Source organism: Camelus ferus, chromosome 10 (assembly GCF_009834535.1).
Source record: "Camelus ferus isolate YT-003-E chromosome 10, BCGSAC_Cfer_1.0, whole genome shotgun sequence".
NCBI classification, from domain to species: domain Eukaryota; kingdom Metazoa; phylum Chordata; class Mammalia; order Artiodactyla; family Camelidae; genus Camelus; species Camelus ferus.
This window is the reverse complement of record NC_045705.1, coordinates 69074108-69091128: the sequence shown is the minus strand read 5'-3', so window position 1 is coordinate 69091128 and position 17021 is coordinate 69074108. Positions and strand designations below refer to the sequence as shown.

Genomic DNA, 17021 nt, shown 5'->3' with positions numbered 1-17021 from the left:
ACACAATCTCAGAATACGTAAAATCCGACAGAAATAGAAAAGGAGAAAGAGCCAAGTCTGCCATCACAGCGGGAGTCCCTCGGTAACTGGCGGACAGGCAGTGTGGAAGCGGGCTGCCCGGCACGCACCCCCGCAGCTGCAAAGTACTTGAGCCGCGTGCTCCACGCAAGCGTGAGCCGCGCACCAAACTTAAGACTCAGTATGAAAACAAGGATGTAAGACATTTCATTCGTTTTTTCACATTGATTACACAAGCAAATGATAATATTTTGTATATTTAAGTTAAGCAACGTACGTTAAAATTAATTTCACCTGTATCTTTTTACTTTAATGTGGCTACTAGAATCTGAATTACATGATCAACAAACTTGATCTGATACACAAGGAGCACTGTATTCCCATTGATACACATTATTTTCAAGCGCCCAAGGAACATTTAACAAAAATGAATATATATTGGGTCATTAGGAAATCTCAACTCATTTCAAAGGACTGAAATAATGCAGAGTATACTTAAGGACTCCAACAGACTGACAGTTTATGCCCCTCTAAAATTCACAATGGCATTAGGAGGCAGGGACTTGGGAAGGGATGAGATCACGAGTGGCGCCAGCTCCCTCGCCCCTTCCACCATGAGAGGACAATGAGAAGCAGCCGGCCACCCGTGAACCAGAAAACACCTCACCAGACATGGTCCGTGCCTTGATCTTGGGACTTCCCAGCCTCCACAGCTATGAGAAATAAATTTCTGTTGTTTATAAGTCAGCTAGTCTATGGTATTTTATAATAGCAGCAAAAAACACTAAGACAGGGATCTTCATGGAACTACACTAGAAATCAACAAAAGGCAACTAGAAAATCCTGCCAAACATTGGGAAGTTAGATGATACACCTCCTAAAAATCTTTATGGATAAAAACAACACTACAATGAAAATGAAAATATTTTTACATAAAAGATAAGGAAAATTTGACTTATTAAAGTTTGAGGGATGCAGCTAAGGGTGAGTTAACTTATAGCCTTAAACACATATACTGGAAAAGAAAGAAGGCTAAGAATCAATTAAGCATCTATCTCAAGAAAAAAGAATAGCAAGTGAAACACAAAGTAGATGCATGAGAAAAGGAGCAGAAAATAAGGAATAGAAAACAAATATTAAATTTAGAAAAAATCAATAAAGCCAAAATCTGGTTCTTTGAAAGGACTGATAAAATTGATAAACCCCTAGCAAGACCGATTAAGAAAAAGAGACAAAGCACAAATTACCGTTATCAAGGATTTTTAAAAGGAGATACTACAACAGCTCTTGCAGATAATAAGGATGTTATAAACTGCTTTACAATTATTAATTGGAAAGTTTGAGTGGCCTGAATAAATTCCTAGTGGGAGGGTGGAATGCTTTACTGAAATAGACACAAGAAGAAATACAAAATTAGAAAAATTATATTTCTACGTAAAAAAATTGAATCTGAAACTAAAAGCCTTCCCACAAAGACAGCTCTACACCAGGTGATCTTGCCAATCAATTCTTCCAAACATTTAAGGACGAAAACACCAGTCTCACAGAAGCTCTTCTGGGGGTAAACAAGGAACACTTTCCACCTTGTTTTATGAGACTTGCATAACCTTGATACCAAAACCCAACAAGGACAAGAAATACGAGAAAGTAAAATTACACGCCTTGAATATATATGCCCTAATCCTAAATAAAATATTAACAAATAAAATCCAATGAAGAGAAAATACATTGAGATCAGGCTGGGATTATTCTAGAATTGCAATTTTTTTCTAAAGTTAAACAACCACATACAAGAAAAGTCAATTGTTTCAAAGTTTGCATAAAATGAATTTAAGAAAATGTAATAATTTTAATGCATGATTTAAAAATTCTTAGCAAACTAAGAATAGAGAAGAATTTTCATATTTTAATAAAAATATCTACAGAAAAGCTACAGCAGATATCGTATGTAATGGTGAAATACTGAAAGCTTTCCCTCTGATATTGGGACCGAGGCAAGGCTATCTAGTGTCAATACTTCTGTTTACCACTGTACTGGAGATCCCAGCCAATACAATAAGGCAAGAAAAAGAAAAATGGTTATAGTAATTGGAAAGAAAAAAAAAACAAGATATATACACAAAACTTTAAGATATATAAAACATATAAAACAAAAATTTTAAGATAAAGAAGATCTAAATAAATGGAAGGTTATATTGCATTCACGGATTACAAGTACAATATTAAAAAGATGTCATTTCTCCCCACACTGGTCTACAAATTCAATTCAATCTCAATTAAAATGCCAACACATTTTCCAGGGAAAGACTACCAAGTGGATTCCAAAATGTATCTGAAAATGTGAAGAGTCAAGATTAGCCACGGTGACACTGAATACCTCCGTATTCTACTCAGGTACAGAATTTAAATCTCCGCCCTCAAGCCTAAAGCGACAATAATCTAGATGGCGTGGTATTTGTGCAAAGACAACAAAAAGATCAACAGAGCAGAGCGGAGTCTGGAAACAGACCCATACATTTACAGTCACTGGATTTAAGACAGAGATGACATTTCAATGCGCTGCAGACAGGATGGTTTTTTAAATACATCATGCTGGGTCAACTGCATATCCATTCATTTAAAGGAAAAAACCGTAATCTTGGCCCCTATCTTGCACCATAAATAAAAATCAATTTCAGATGGATTACAGATCTAAATGGAAAAGATAAGACAATAAAGCTTTTACAGGATAATATCTTCCTACAACTTCAAGGTAACATCTTTCACTGAACACACAGAGCATTAAATATTACTGAAAAGACTGGTCAACTGGGGCACATTAAAATAAAAAAATAATGCTTCACACTGAGAGAGTGAAAAAGCAAACACACCCAAGAATGCAAAAAAAAAAACCCTGCCATACATACATGTACTCAGAACGTATAAAAAGAATTCCTTCAAATCAGTAAGAAGCAAAACAGACAACCCAATCAAAAAGTGGGCAAAAGTCAATTATCTCACCAAGAAGATACCCAAATGGCCAATAAGCACCCACAGGGAAGCTCCAACTCGGCATGTTTACTGGCCATCAGGGAGCAGCAAGGTCCTACTGCACAGAACTCCCACCACCAACACTCCCAGAAAGTCAACATGAAAGAAGGGACCACATTAAGGGTCAGAACAACTGATGGCTCACACACCGTGGACGGCAGTACAACTCACGCGACCACCACCGTGGGTAGGCTCCAGTAGATTCTACTAAGGCTGAACACTCTCCATCACTTGGCAGTGCTACCTCTTTGAACACACCCAACAGAAGTGTATACTTATCTGCACCAAAAAGCAAGTAAGAACACTCAGGGCAGCATCTGTAAGAATTAGAAAGACCCCAGATACTCATGAGCAGCAGAAAGAATATACTGGGTTATAAAACAGCAGATGAGAATGAACAAACCTACACAGATGGATCCTGCAAAGACAATGTTGAATGAAAGAATCAAGAAATAAAATAACCATATTACCTTATTTCATTCACATAAAGTCAAGAACATGTTAAAAGTCATCAATGGCGAAAAGTCAAGACCACAGACAGCTTCGGGAGACAACTTCTGGGGCGGGAGGGAGGCGGCTTCCGGGGAGCCTGGTAACGTTCTATTTCTTGACCGAGGCAGTGGTTACCTGAAGGTGTTCACTTAGTGAAAAATGTACTGAGGTGTACACTTATGATTTGTGAATTTTTCTGACGTATGTTATGTTACAGTTAAGTTTCCTTTAAGGCAACAACTACTTGCCTATGTAAAGTGGCAGAAGCACAAGTGCATTTAGTGTATGCACGTGCCTAACTGGTCACACAATTAATGCCCAACAGGAGACAAGTGCCAAGAAAGGGAAGGGATAAATAACATTTACTTAATGGCTCCCATGTTTCGGAGACGTTGGACTCAGGTGCTCAGGTGACCTGGTGACGTCATCACGTTCTCCCACTCAACAAGGCATGTCCAGGTTACAGCCCGGAGCAGAGCCAGAAACAAATCACTGAGCAACCGTCTCCCTGGCTGGTGTGACAACCTGCACTGCGCAAGACTAGACTTTACAAACTCCTGTCCTTCCCCTGCTGTGCCCCCTGTACTCAGCTTTTCAAAAACCTACACTTCAGTGTATGCACCTCAAATTACATGAAGACAAATACAATTACAAAAAACAAACAAACAACCCCCCCAAACTATTGAAAAGATTTACAAATACAATAGAATCCCAGTAAAACATAATTTGGCCAATCCTTTTAAGCTTGGTAATGACAGGATTCAAGTGAGAAAAAACTTCATGATTCTCTAATCCGACAATGAAGGAACATTACAGCCCAGACATCAAATTATTGTTGCTAAAAAGGAAGTCCAAATGTTTGGCTTATCAATCTTTCAGGAGAACTGACTAAAGCCAAGAGATGCATTAAGGCTAGTAATCAGTCATTTACTAATTTACCACGGCAGGCCCACCATGAGAGAATAAATGCATGCTTATTCAGGTCTACCTGAAGGCACCACAAAGGCACCTATTATGAACAAGGAAAACGGCACCCACACAGCTCACACGCACCCAAGTCACCCACACATCTCTCTACGCTCTGTGCCATCCACCTCACACTGACACCTTCTCCCCACACCTACCATTACATCCTCTCACTCAGCTCCACGAGACCAGGCTCTGAAACACTGGTCCAAACGCAATATACTTAGATTAAAAACTTCAGTGTGATCTAAGCTTTAAATTCTCATCTGCCAACGGAGAATTTCCAAAGGACTCAGTCTTCAGTCTTCTATCCCCTAAAACAAATGTGATTTACAAAACACCGGTGTTCTAAGAAAGGTGGACTGTAAAAATATTTTTCCTGTGAAATCCATCCTGCTTTCCCATTGCATTTCATCAGGAAATTGGAAATACATGTTTTAGGCAAAAAATGGCTTAAGACAACAAAGCATAAGGTACCACGTATCTTGGTTGCTTCGTGGCCATTTTTCAAAACCTTTGGAGCACTGTTCCAAATCCAGGCAGTTCCTTCCTCTGTGGCACAGAAAGGAACAAGAGTGGTAAGGTGCTGTCACGTGACTTAAGAGCACCAGTTTGTTCTCCCTAAGAGTTTAATCCTCAGGAACTCTATCTAGATGGGCTGTACAAACAACAGAACCAGCGTCTCACAAAGGGTTATGCAAAACACTGGTCTGAAAATACTAACACCGTGAAAAAGCATTTAGGAGAAAAGCTGTGAGTCAAAAGTCATCCATACCTGTGGAAGTGCAGTATTGAGCTGCCTCTGCAAGGAATCCCGTTCGTGACCAACCTCGTGTAACTTCCCCTGGGTTAGTGCCAGCGTCTCCTGAGTCTCCCTCAGCGTGTCGAGAAGCCGGTCTCTCTCTTCCAGCATGGAGACCATCAACTGTTCAAAATGGGAATCTGCATCGGGCTGTGAAGGGGAGCTGGAGCCGTGGCTCCCACCTCCTCCTGGGGGGCCTTCTGCTTCACTGATGGTCGGCATCACCTCGCACATCATCTTGGAATGAGAGACCCAGACCACAGTCATTAAGTGCAAAATAAAGGCTTCCACAAACCTGCCCCTTTATAGTTCTCTGCAGCTAACAAATGAAAGGTTGAGAGCCTCATTAGTCCCAGATCTGACTGCTCTGCTCTGTATATAAATAAGCTGGGAGAACAGACACATGCAAATCTTAAGTGCCCGGGACACACACGATGAAGGCATTGATGCTGACAGTAAACCAGCGAAGGGATAAAGACCAAGGAAGACTACCCCTCACATAAAGAACAAACCCTATGGCATTTTGTTTGCAAAGCTGTACTTTCTGGTTGTTGAAAACAAGCGTGCTTCTGTAACTTTTTTTTTCGATTTCCCGGTGGGGGAGAGAAAGCCAAAACACTTGCCACCCAATCATTTTTCATGAAAAGCACAGAAGGAGCATACAGCCATTAAAACTGACAAGTACAAAATCCATCAGGCATCTTACAGGAATGTGTGCAGTCAGCTCCTGGGAAGGACTGACGGCTCCCTGAATTCTTGGGCTGGATTTGGTGAGCGCTAAACGGAACTGGACTCGTTAAGCGCTGGGAGAGGTGTTTTTCAACGGCTGCAATGGTTGGTCAGTCAACCTAACTTACGTAAGTCAACAGCCCCCCCAAACAAATTCCACAGTGGAAATATAGCAGGTCGATACAGCCGTGGACAGCCAGGAAGGAAGGAAAAGTGAAAGGTGAGATTATGAGAGGCTATTAAGTGTCTCAAATATAATAATGGGGAGAGGAGAAGGGGACCGGTTCCCGAGGCTGCAGACCCCGGGGATGAAATGCCCAGGACCGCGCACCTGACGGAGACAACTCTACCCAGTCCGCACCCGCACCGGGTGCTGCAGCAGCCAGGACCCCACGGTGGTGAAAGCCCTGCGTGAGTAGGGGCTTCTCGCGGCCACAGGTCCTCGCTCCCGCGGTCACCGGGCGCTGGGGTCACCGGGCGCTGGGGTCAGGGAAGGGGGCGCACGGCCCTGAGAGCCCGACTGCCGGGGGTCCCACAGGCGCTCGCAAAGCCCTCCACCCGCCCGGTGCCGCGGGCCTCGCCGCGCCCCCTTCTCCCGGGTCTGACACTAAGCAGCCGCGCAGCCGCCGCGGGGAGGGGGCCGGCGCCCGGGGCCCCGCTCCGCCCTGACCCTGCCTCAGCGCCCTGCTCCCTTACCTTGCTCGCCGGCGGGAGCGGGCGAGGAGGCTCCGCGGCGGCTCGCGGGCGGCTGCTCGCTCCAGGCGAGCTCGGGGCCGGACGAAGGCAGCCCGCACCCGCCGCCCGCCGCCCGCTCCGCGCCCGCGGACCCGGGCCCGCCGCCCCCAGTCACTAAGGCCGGCCCGCGGCCGGACACTGGCGGAGCACAGGAGAAGCGGGCCCGGCTGCGCGTCGCCGGCGTCAACGTGCCCGACGTCGGGCGCGTCGGCGCAGCGTCAATGCCGAGCGCCGCCAGCACGCCCCGCCCCGGCCACCCGGAAAGGAGCGCCGGGGCGGCCGAGTGCGCAAGCGCCGCCTCCTCATGGGGGCGGGCTGCGCCTCTCGGGCGCCGATTGGGTGGGTGCAGGCGGAGCCCCGCCTCTTCTAGGCCCCGCCTAGGCGGGTGAGCTGCTTCGGGCTGAGGTCCTCGTCCCGGGCAGCATCTGCATCTGCGTCTCCCACCTCCCGGGCTTTTCCCGAATCTCCGCTTAAGCCCCGGGGACACCAAAGGCGGTTATCGAACGTCTACTGTGCGTCAGGGTTTGAGCTGGACACTCCCGAACGTCACGGCTACACACCTTACAGGAGAGCGCGCCCAGGCACAAGCACCTGCTCGCAGCCGGTCGGAGCATCCTAGGAACTGATCCTTGCCCGACTCGGAAGGACGCGGTTTCTACCCAAGATCCACTAGCGAGCTTCACCTGCTGTACCTGGGGAGGCAGAGATGTTGAGGCTCCCGGGCGCTCTGTCGAAAAGGCAGGCTTTGGAGCCAGGCACACCTGGTTCAACTTCCAACAGATACTTCTCCCTGCAGTGTGGGCCTGGGCAATTCGGGGGGAACCCACCTGGAAGACGGAAGAATGATACAGACCTGTTATAAGAAATAGAATTCGTAGGGAGCACCTAGTCAAGGACCTGGCTGGGGAGGCACTCTGTGAGTGGCGGTCATTTTTATCTTTCTCAAGCATCGTTGTCCTTATTCATATCCATATTTCATCCTTGCTCAAACTTTTAAAACTCCTGCTATGGGCCATCTGCGCTCGATCTTGTAGATACAGAAATTAATAAATAATCTTTAGTAGATTAAAGCAGATGTTCCCCACTCAGGAAATGACTCCTGGAGCAAAAACTTCATAAACCAAAATGTCAGGGCCTTGTGTCCAGGAAACACTGGCCACTATCTGGCTGTTGGTGGTGAGACAGCCTGGAGTCCCTGAACTAACCAAGTCTAAGTAAAGGCTGTGTCAGGGGCAGGTGAACCGTTCCGAGGTGAATTCCTTGACCAAGAACAGGTGCTACCTCTCATTGGCTTTCTTACCTCCTGGGTCCAGGACCACACTTTTATTCATATATTTGTCCATTCAATAAATATTTGAGCAACTACACACAAATATGAATTTGCTCCCCTGATAACAGGGTCTGGAACAGAGGAAAATTTCCAGCTCCCCTCAAGTATTTCAGCTTAATTCGTCCAGCCCATATTTGCACCATGCTCCAAAAGTACCTGCCTCCTAAGAAATTGGCACAATACTAAAATTTTGTTCAACAGCATAGAATGTTTATTCATGAACACTTATAGGACACTATGAGCCAGCCGTGGCCTAGGTTTTGGGGACTCAGGACTGCCAAAGACATCACTTCCCCTCAGTTCACAGCCTGGAGGGGAGCAGAGAAATAGACTGTTACAATGTCTATTCTATAAACGGTGTGTAACTTGGTGCCTTGGGAACACAGAGGAAGGAGGAACCAACTCTCCAGCTGTCATCATGAGGGCTTCACAAAGGAGATGATATCTGAGCTGGGTCTGGAAGGATGAGCAGTTTTCTGAGCAGAGAAAGGACAAGCCCATTTGGTATAGCTGCAGGAAAATGAGAATCCCAGATTTCGCTCATTTTCATTCATTCATTCATTTCATTCCCTCAGCTTGCAAAATCAGTAAGAGGAAAATTGTAAACAACCTAATATGGCCAGAAAAAAAAAAAAGCGTGGTTAAATCATTGCACTGCAAATGACAGAAAGCTCTTGTCCCTGAGAGCACAAATGAGAAAATCACATTTGCGGAGCATTTTAGAGAGAACCCCTTACTCATATAACCTCACAGCCCTCGCAAGCACGTCCTCCATCCTTTTGCTGGTGAGAACACTGAGACCCAGGGAGGTCAGTTACCTGTCCAAGCCCACAGTTTATGATTTGGTAGAAGCTAGGGCTTGAACCCAAGACTACCTCCAAAGCCAGTTTTCCTGGTGCTACATCAGAAGTCCCCAGACCCACAGAGCTGGGGACAAAACCCCAGTCCAGTGCTGGGCCACCAAGGTGCTAAGCCTTGATGCCCACTGAGGGTCTACTCCGTGCCTCTCCCCTGCTTGGTCTGAAATGCGCACTGTTGTCCCTGCGCAGTGCCAGGTACAGGGTGTCTCTAGCCCCTAGACCATCTCAAGTCCCCCCACATGGGCATAAAGACTTCTGTCCCCTTCATGTGTGTAATTAAATTTTAAAAGCAAGTCATAAGCCCCTTGCAATTTACTTCTCATGACAGTTTCATTGTGTTCTGCAGATGGAGCCAGCTAATAAAAACACCCAGCAATTGGAAAGAGAGGGGCCTGGGCAGGCAGGTCAGACTCTGAGGGCTTGGCCGGGGCCCCAGCCCTGACCCTGACATTGGCCTTGGGCAAGGTCTGTAACCCATACTAAACCTCCAGCTCCTCACCTGTAGCCGGGGTGTAATAACACCCACAATAACTACCACGCTGGGACATTGGGAGACTCACGGCTGGGGGTGAGAGGTGAGTACCCTGGCACCCCTGCTGGCTCCCCGCCCAGTCAGGTCACCAGCCCCTCTCTGAAAGGCACCTGTGCACTGCAGTTATAAATGTAGGCTCTGGAGCCCGGTGGTCTGGTTCCAGTCTTGGCTTTGCTTCTTTTTGCCAAGGCTGTGTACTCTTAGGCAAGTTGCTTGACTTCTCTGGGCCTCAGTTTCCTCATTCCTGAAAGGAGGATGGGAGTACCGCCTCATAGGACAGCTGTGAGGGTTATGTGAATGGGAAGGGCTAATAAGAGATTGCTTTCATCTCCAGGGGGTTGGGGGGGGGTCCGTTTTTATCCAGACCATGCCTATCACCCCAGAGAGAATCGGGATTGGTCCGAGTTCCTCCAGGATCTCATTCTCCTTTGTCCCCCAAAGGTGAAGAGAGGGCCGGGGCCCTGATCTCATCAATGGCATGTAAGGGACACTGCAGGGGCTTATGAGGCTTTCCTGTCTGACTGAGAGGAAAACAGTGTGGAGCGAAAGCCCTATGGTTCTTTTCCTGTTTGGACACAGGGCAGGGACCTGTGGCAGCATCCTGAGACCACAAGGGGAGACCCTGCCCACTGGGTTTCCAGCAGGAATTCCTTCCCACCATTTCTGGGGAAAGTTGTTTTTCCCCATCCCAAACAGAAAAATCAGACAAGACATCGAGACAAAGGGAAAAGCATTAAAATTCTCTTGGGAGAATTAAACTTGACCGTCAACATGAAGAAGTTACTGGCTGGAAGGAAACCATTGATCAAGTCAAAAGCAAGGGGAGGGAGTGGTCTCATGTGGAGCTGGAGGGTAAGGCTGGCATTTCGGGAACCAGGGAGGAAGCTCGAGGGAGGGAACCAGTCAGTCTGGCTTGTGGCTGCGGCACATCGTGAGTGTTTGATCTGGGCCCTGCCTCTGCCAATGGTGAGTCATTCTTGCGGATGAAATAAATATGAATGAGTTTATACACACAGTATATGTCATACAAATCCTATGAGTGGTGTTCTAAGGAAAAAGCAAACAAAGTCCTTAAATTGGCAACTTTAATGTGTGATTCCGTTTAGGGCTATGAAGCTTGCTGAGAGATCTGAATGGTACATGATTTGCATCCCACTCAGTAATACTTGCCGGCACTTTTCAGTGTTTGACTAGTCACTGTAGGTTATGGTTTTGTGAAGCAGATGAAATAGTTTCATCATTAAAAAAGCAACCTCATGGATGATCCCGGAGGGTGATATGCTAATGAAATACTCCTGCCACAGAAGGACAAATTCCACACGCAGGAGGTCCTTAGAGGGGTCAAATCCATAGAGACAGAAAGTAGGATGGTGGGGGCCAGGGGCTGGGGGAGGGGAGGGGGAGTTAGTGTTTAAGGGGGACAGAGTCTCAGTTTGGGAAGATGGAAAAGTTCTGGAGCGGGATCGTGGTGATGGTTGCACAACACTGTGAAAGTACTTAATGCCACTGAGCTGTACACTTAGAAATGGTTACGATGGTAAATATTATGTTCTGTGTCTTTTACCACAATAAAAAAATGCAACCTGTACTCTCCTAAAGTACAACTCAAAGAATGCTTTGGACATACTCCTAAAAATGTGACCAACATCAATGCCAAATGAAGTTTTTCCAAAACTGGAATATTTGTCATGAAACAAAGGATCAAGGCTCACAGATAAGGCAATCATCTTTTCAATATTAGAGATTTGTGGAAATATCTCTAAATTTTAAAATAATTTTTCATTGGCATTTATCTTTTGTTAACAGTCCCTTCTTTTCATGTTTTCTGCTATCCAATGTCTACATCAGATAGAGGTCATTTTCACGTTATTAAAATATGTAATATTGTCAAAATATATTAGTTTATAATAATAAGTGTATGATTTTTTAAACAGAAAACCTCTGAACCTGCTTATAATGATTATAATTTAAATTATATAAATACAGTGTTTTGAAAAATACAGAATACTTGGGATTTGGGGAGTTCTGATTCCTCGTTCCCAAGTCTGAAAGATTAAGTCCTGCTGAGGATATGGAAACGGTGATTGCTGACTTACTGAGCAGAGAGGATCACACGCTGAGGGACTGTGCCAACCAGCACCCGGCCCACGGCCCTGGGAAGTGGGCCCCTCAAGCTCCTTTCCATGAAGGAATATCTCATGCAGCAAACGGCAGTGCAGCCCGGAAAGCCTTTTCTTTCTTCCTGACACTTCCTCAAAATCACTTTAACTTTTACAGATGATATGACAACTGTCAGATGTTGCCATCTTTTATGCCTTTCATTCATTCATCCAACAGGCATTATAATGTTGAGCTGCTTTAGGCCAGGCACCCGGCCAGGTGCTGGAAATACATCAATAAATCAGGACCTCAGCGCTCAGTGTCGAGGCAGAGAAACAGACGAATAACCAAAAAAAAAAAAAAAAAAACTGCGTCTGGGGATCACTCAAACACGATGCTATACGCCAGAAACTAACACAACGTTGTAATCAATTAAACTTCAATAACAAAAAAAAAAAAAAGAAGAAGAAGAAGAAGAAGAAAAAAGAAAATAGCGTATGGCGCGGCCAGTGACGGCTCCTGGGTCGGGCTCACAGCAGTTGGATCCCCTGCATCAAGAAGTGGCGTTGAAGTTGCCCCGTAGCCGGCCCCCATCCCCGCCCTTACACGGGAAGGGAAATGAGCTTTCCCAGGGAGAAGCCAGAAGGAAGTGGACAGCCCCGAACTCGCGCGGATGAACGGATGAATCTGTGTGTCAAGCTAAGAGCTCTTATGTGCATTTTGGATCTTTGTCTTGGAGTGTCTGGTTGTCAGTCTTCACTGCTAACACCTGTGAATTTGGACTCAAAGGCTTGACATATCATGTAAAAAAAACAAAAAGGGAAAAAGCTGAAAAATTTTTCCCTTGAGATTCACATGGGCATTAGTTTGCTTGGGCTGCTGTAACAAAATTCCACAGCCTAGGGGGTCTTACAGCAGACGTCTATTGTCTCCCAGTTCTGGAGGCTGGAATCCAAGGTCCAGGCGTGGGCAGGGCTGGTTCTTCCTGAGGCCTCTCTCCTCAGCGTGGAGAAGGCCGTCTTCTCCTCGCGTCCTCACATGGTCACCCCTCTGTGTGCGTCTGTTTCTTGATTTCTTCTTATAAGTAAGGACACTGGTCCTTATATATACGACCACCCATATGACCTCATTTTACCTTAATCACCTCTTTAAAGTCCCCATCTCCAAATACAGTCATCTTCTGAGATGCTGGGGTTCAGGACTCCAACACATGAATTTGGGGGACATAATTCAGTCCCTGACAGCCTGTCTCAGCAGCATCCTTGGCCCTCTGTGACATAGAAACACCAGTAATCCACCCCCCACCCGCCCCACCTGCGATGTTAACTTGCCGCCAATCACATTTCCATTTTCAAGGTCTGATTTTTGACTAGTTTGAGTTGGAATGATCAGAATGCACTCAAGGATCACGGAATACATTTTACCCTGTTGAGAAGCATGTATTAAAAATGAATCTAGTGGGGAGTATAGCTCAGTGATAGAGAGCGTGCTTAGTATGCACGAGGTCCTGGGTTCAATCCTCGGTACTTCCACTAAAAAAAAAAGATAGAATAAAAATAAAAAATAAAAAAATAATCTGGAAATACCCAAGCCAGAGAGGAGGCTCTCAAATCCCCGATTTTAATGTATTTCTCACTAACCATGCCTGAAGAATTTCGGGAGCCGTTTCTTCATGCTGCGTTTGTGGAGTTTTAAGTTGCCAATGACAATTTGCCTCCACGTGTGGCTGGCGGCAGGCTTGTCTGTCCCGGCTGCTGTCTTCGGTTAATTGTGTGTGTTCGCACCCAGGCTAGGGAGGAACCTGTGATTTTCTTGTACTTTGTAGATTTTCACACATCTAATTGCTTATTACAGGCCACTTCTTTAGATTGCATGTAAGTTTAGGTCAAAGAGTGGCACTTGTTGGATCCAACACGAAAAGGAAAACGTCCTCACGTCTAAAGCAAACTTATTTCCTGCAAATGGAGCCTTGACGTCTGGCTCTAACCCCCCGATGCTCCCCCCATCCCACTCCCTCCTCCAACCCCGCCTCGATTCCACTGATGCTTGGTACCCAGGTACCCACTCTTGCTGCCCCTTCTCCTGGCCCTGATGGCGAGATGATGATGGCAGGGACGGCTCACTGCTTGGCAGGGACTGACGGGGAGCATAGTCACCGCCCCTTCTTGCCCAGCATTCTCAGAACCTCCTGGCTGTGATTCAGGACACAGAAGGAGGAACAAGGCCCATTTCTTGGGCTGCGGAGGGAGGGGCAGGGGATTTTTCTTTTCTAATTTGGATAGAAATATTTAGCTCTGAGTAATGCCTCCCTTAACCCAGGCAGCAGCAGAGCCTGTGAACACCGATGAAGGCTCCAGGCAGGGTGAGAGGAGCAGGGCTGTGAAGAGAAGTTTGTGAACTCCCGGAGAAGCCGGGCAACTGGAACACAGAACCACCCACCCGGCACCAGATGCTGCCACGAGGGATTTCTAAGCGCTGATGCCCAGGGGGTCAGGGCACAGCTCGGCGGTAGAGCACATGCTTGGCATGCATGAGGTCCTGGGTTCAGTCCCCAGTGCCCTCATTAAGAGGGGAAATAGAATAATTTTAAAAGTAAAATAGGAGTCTGGGATTAACAGGTACACATTACTATTTATAAAACAGATAAACAACCAAGACCTACCCTATAGCACAGGGAACTATATTCAGTTTCTTATAATGAGCTGTAATGCAAAAGAATCTGAAAAAAAAGTATGTATATAATAGCTGAATTGTTTTGCTATACACCTGAAACTAACATTGTAAACTGACCAGACTTCAATAAAAAATAAGAATTAAAGAATTTTTTAAAAATATGTCTTATTCAATTTTGTATGCATAGCACCTCTTACATAAAGACATTCAATGTTTGTTGAATAAAAGACTGCCATGCAAAAAATAATAAAATAAAATAAATAAGAAAGGATTTTTAGAAAAAGAGCTGACGCCCAGGGTGGGTGTGAGGTACAGCTCAGTGCTAGAATGTGTGCTTGATGTGCATGAGGTCCTGGATTCAATTCCCAGTGCCCCGTGAAGGGGATTAAAATTTTTTTTTAAATAAAACATAAATAAATTAGAAAAGAATCAAAAAGAAAAAAAAGAGCTGACGCCCAGCAGGTAGGGAGGTATAACTCAGTGGTAGAATGCATGGTTGTGTGCGTGAGGTCCTGGGTTCAATCCCTAGTGCCCATATTAAGGGGAAAATTAAAAAATAATAATAATTAAATAAAAATAAAGTAAAAAGAATTTTCTAAAAAGCTGATACCCAAAGAAAGTCCGTGCAGGCTGGCAGCTGGGGTTCTGGGGAGGGGCCAGCTGGGAGCTGCCCACCCAGGGCCCGCCCATGTCAATTCACAGCGCTCGCTGGTTTGAACCCTGCATGCTCCGCAGACTGAGAACATGGGGAATCTCTCAGCCGGGTTTTGTGGGAGCTGTAGGGCGGGCCCTCTGCTCAGCCGACAGGCAGGCCCTTACCCTAGTGAGCGTGTGAGCGTGGGGAAGACCGCAGGGGCGTGGGGCAGGGTCTGCCCTGGGTCAGGAGGCAGGCCCCCGGGGCGGTCTGTCCTTCTGCCTATCGCTCTGCCTTGGTGCCTTGCACCAAGCAGGTGCACGGTCACCGGGCGCGGAATAGAGGCTGCCCGGAGCCTCCCGCTACCTGGTCGGCGTGGCAAGGCCGTGGCAGTGACCGCGTTTGCCTTTGCTCTCAGCTGCTGCAGGAAAGGTCCCAGGGGTTCACAGGGAGCAATTCCTTCCTCCTGGATGGGCTGGCGCCTTCCTGGGGCCCAGCCCACCCCGCAGGCTCCTTAGGACCAGGCCGAGGAGGGTCCAGACCGCCCGTCCTGACCTCGTTCATTCCGGGCACAGCCATCTCTTGAGGGCCAACAGGGAAGGAAGAAACAGGACAGGCAGGATCCAGGGCAGGAGATAAGCCTTGAAGGAGTAATTACCCCATCATTTCTTAAATCACATGGTGAGACATGGCCCTCAGGAAAGGACAGGGTGCAAAGAGAAGTGACAGCTGTGGCCACACTGCTCCAAGCCAGTCTGATGGGGGAGGGTGGCGGGGGAGAGCGCAGCGCTGGGGACTGCAGGGCGGGCGGGAGACCTGGCTGCCCCTCCACGCTCAGCCCATCTGAACAGACCAGCCCAGCCTCCTGAGTGAGCATCCAGCAGCCCTGACCAGGCCCCTTTGCCTCCATCCGGTTGAGCCGCTGGGGGACCCAGAGGTGTAAGACACGGCCCCGCCCCGAAGGAGAGGCAAGGCCAGAAACATCCCCACTCTGTAGAGGACCCTAAACTTTCCAGTCAGGCACCTCCATCACCGAGTCAATTTTGAGCACCCTCCTCTGCTTGAAGAAGAACGGCTGTGCCCACGTCCTGCCCCTGGTACCTGCGAATGCATCTCATTGAGGTGCGAGTCTTTGCGGGTGCGATTAAGTCAAGGACGTCGTGGTGCGACCAGCCCTGGATTTAGGGTGGGCTCCACACACAATGGCAGTTTCCTTGTAAAAAGAGGAGAGGACAGAGATACACAGGGAAGAAGGCGTGTGAAGACAGAGGCAGGGACGGGAGGCACGCGGCCGCTAGGTACAGGGACACCAAGGGGTTTGGCAACCGCAAGGAGCTGGGGGAGAGGCAAGGAACCCATTCTCCCTCGGACCCTCTAGAAGGAACCAACCCTGTCCACCCCTTTGTGTCGGACTTCTGGCCTCATGGAAATGTCAGAGAACACATTTCTGTTGCCTTGTGTTGTCCAGTTTGTTTCAGGAAACTAAAACACGAAACACGCCGCATTAACGTCCTCTGTGCGCCGCAAGACCACAAAGCAGCCGGCCTGACGCAGGAGGCACAAGGAAGGGAGAAGATAAAAGTCAAATCCGGGGTCATGGTTGCTGAGGGACAGAGTCGGGGGTGAGGCCGGCCCTCAGGAGCACCGAGAGGTGTGACTGGTCCCAGCACATTTTAGGGGGTATGTGGGCATCGTGTTGTCTTATTTTCCACCCTGTTCTTTTGTATCCATGAGCTACTTCACAATCAAAGTTTTTTCAGAGGATGTAGGATTTGGAGTCGGGGGCTGAGTTAACTTTCTACACGTTCTGCCATGTGGTTTGGGAAGCTTTTGTGGGGGTAAGTGATGTGTCACCTTACAAGTGGAGAGATTGATGCCTGGCTGAGGTGGGCATGCCTTGTCAGTCCCCCGGGGACCCAGGTAGGACCCAGCATCCAGTCACACAGCTGGTCCCCCCCAGCAGTGCAGGTTCTTTCCAGTAAGAGAGGAAAAGAGTGGTCCTTTTCATCCAATCACTCCACACCTGTTTACAGCATAACTTAGCCCTTCATGTGAATATTTTAACCCCAGACGGGGTTTAAGACCAAAGACAGGCTGCTCTTGCTTAAAGGCTAGAGTGC

At 47.2% G+C, this 17021-nt stretch overlaps 1 protein-coding gene across 3 annotated transcripts in view; it reads right to left on the bottom strand.

Annotated features, from left to right (window-relative positions):
• The window catches only part of PPFIA1 (PTPRF interacting protein alpha 1), a 77385-nt gene extending 70415 nt beyond the window's left edge, over positions 1–6970 (bottom strand). For 2 of the 3 annotated variants that reach the window (XM_032490079.1, XM_032490080.1), the window contains exons 1-2: positions 6734–6969; positions 5282–5545 (exon numbers count right to left, since the gene is read on the bottom strand). In XM_032490079.1, coding sequence (XP_032345970.1) covers positions 5282–5545 — 264 coding nt within the window. In that variant the 5' untranslated portion in view covers positions 6734–6969. Of the gene's footprint in view, positions 1–5281; positions 5546–6733 lie in introns of all 3 variants that reach the window. The other variant, XM_032490081.1, reaches the window with a different exon arrangement.
• Between the last annotated feature and the right edge of the window lie 10051 nt (positions 6971–17021).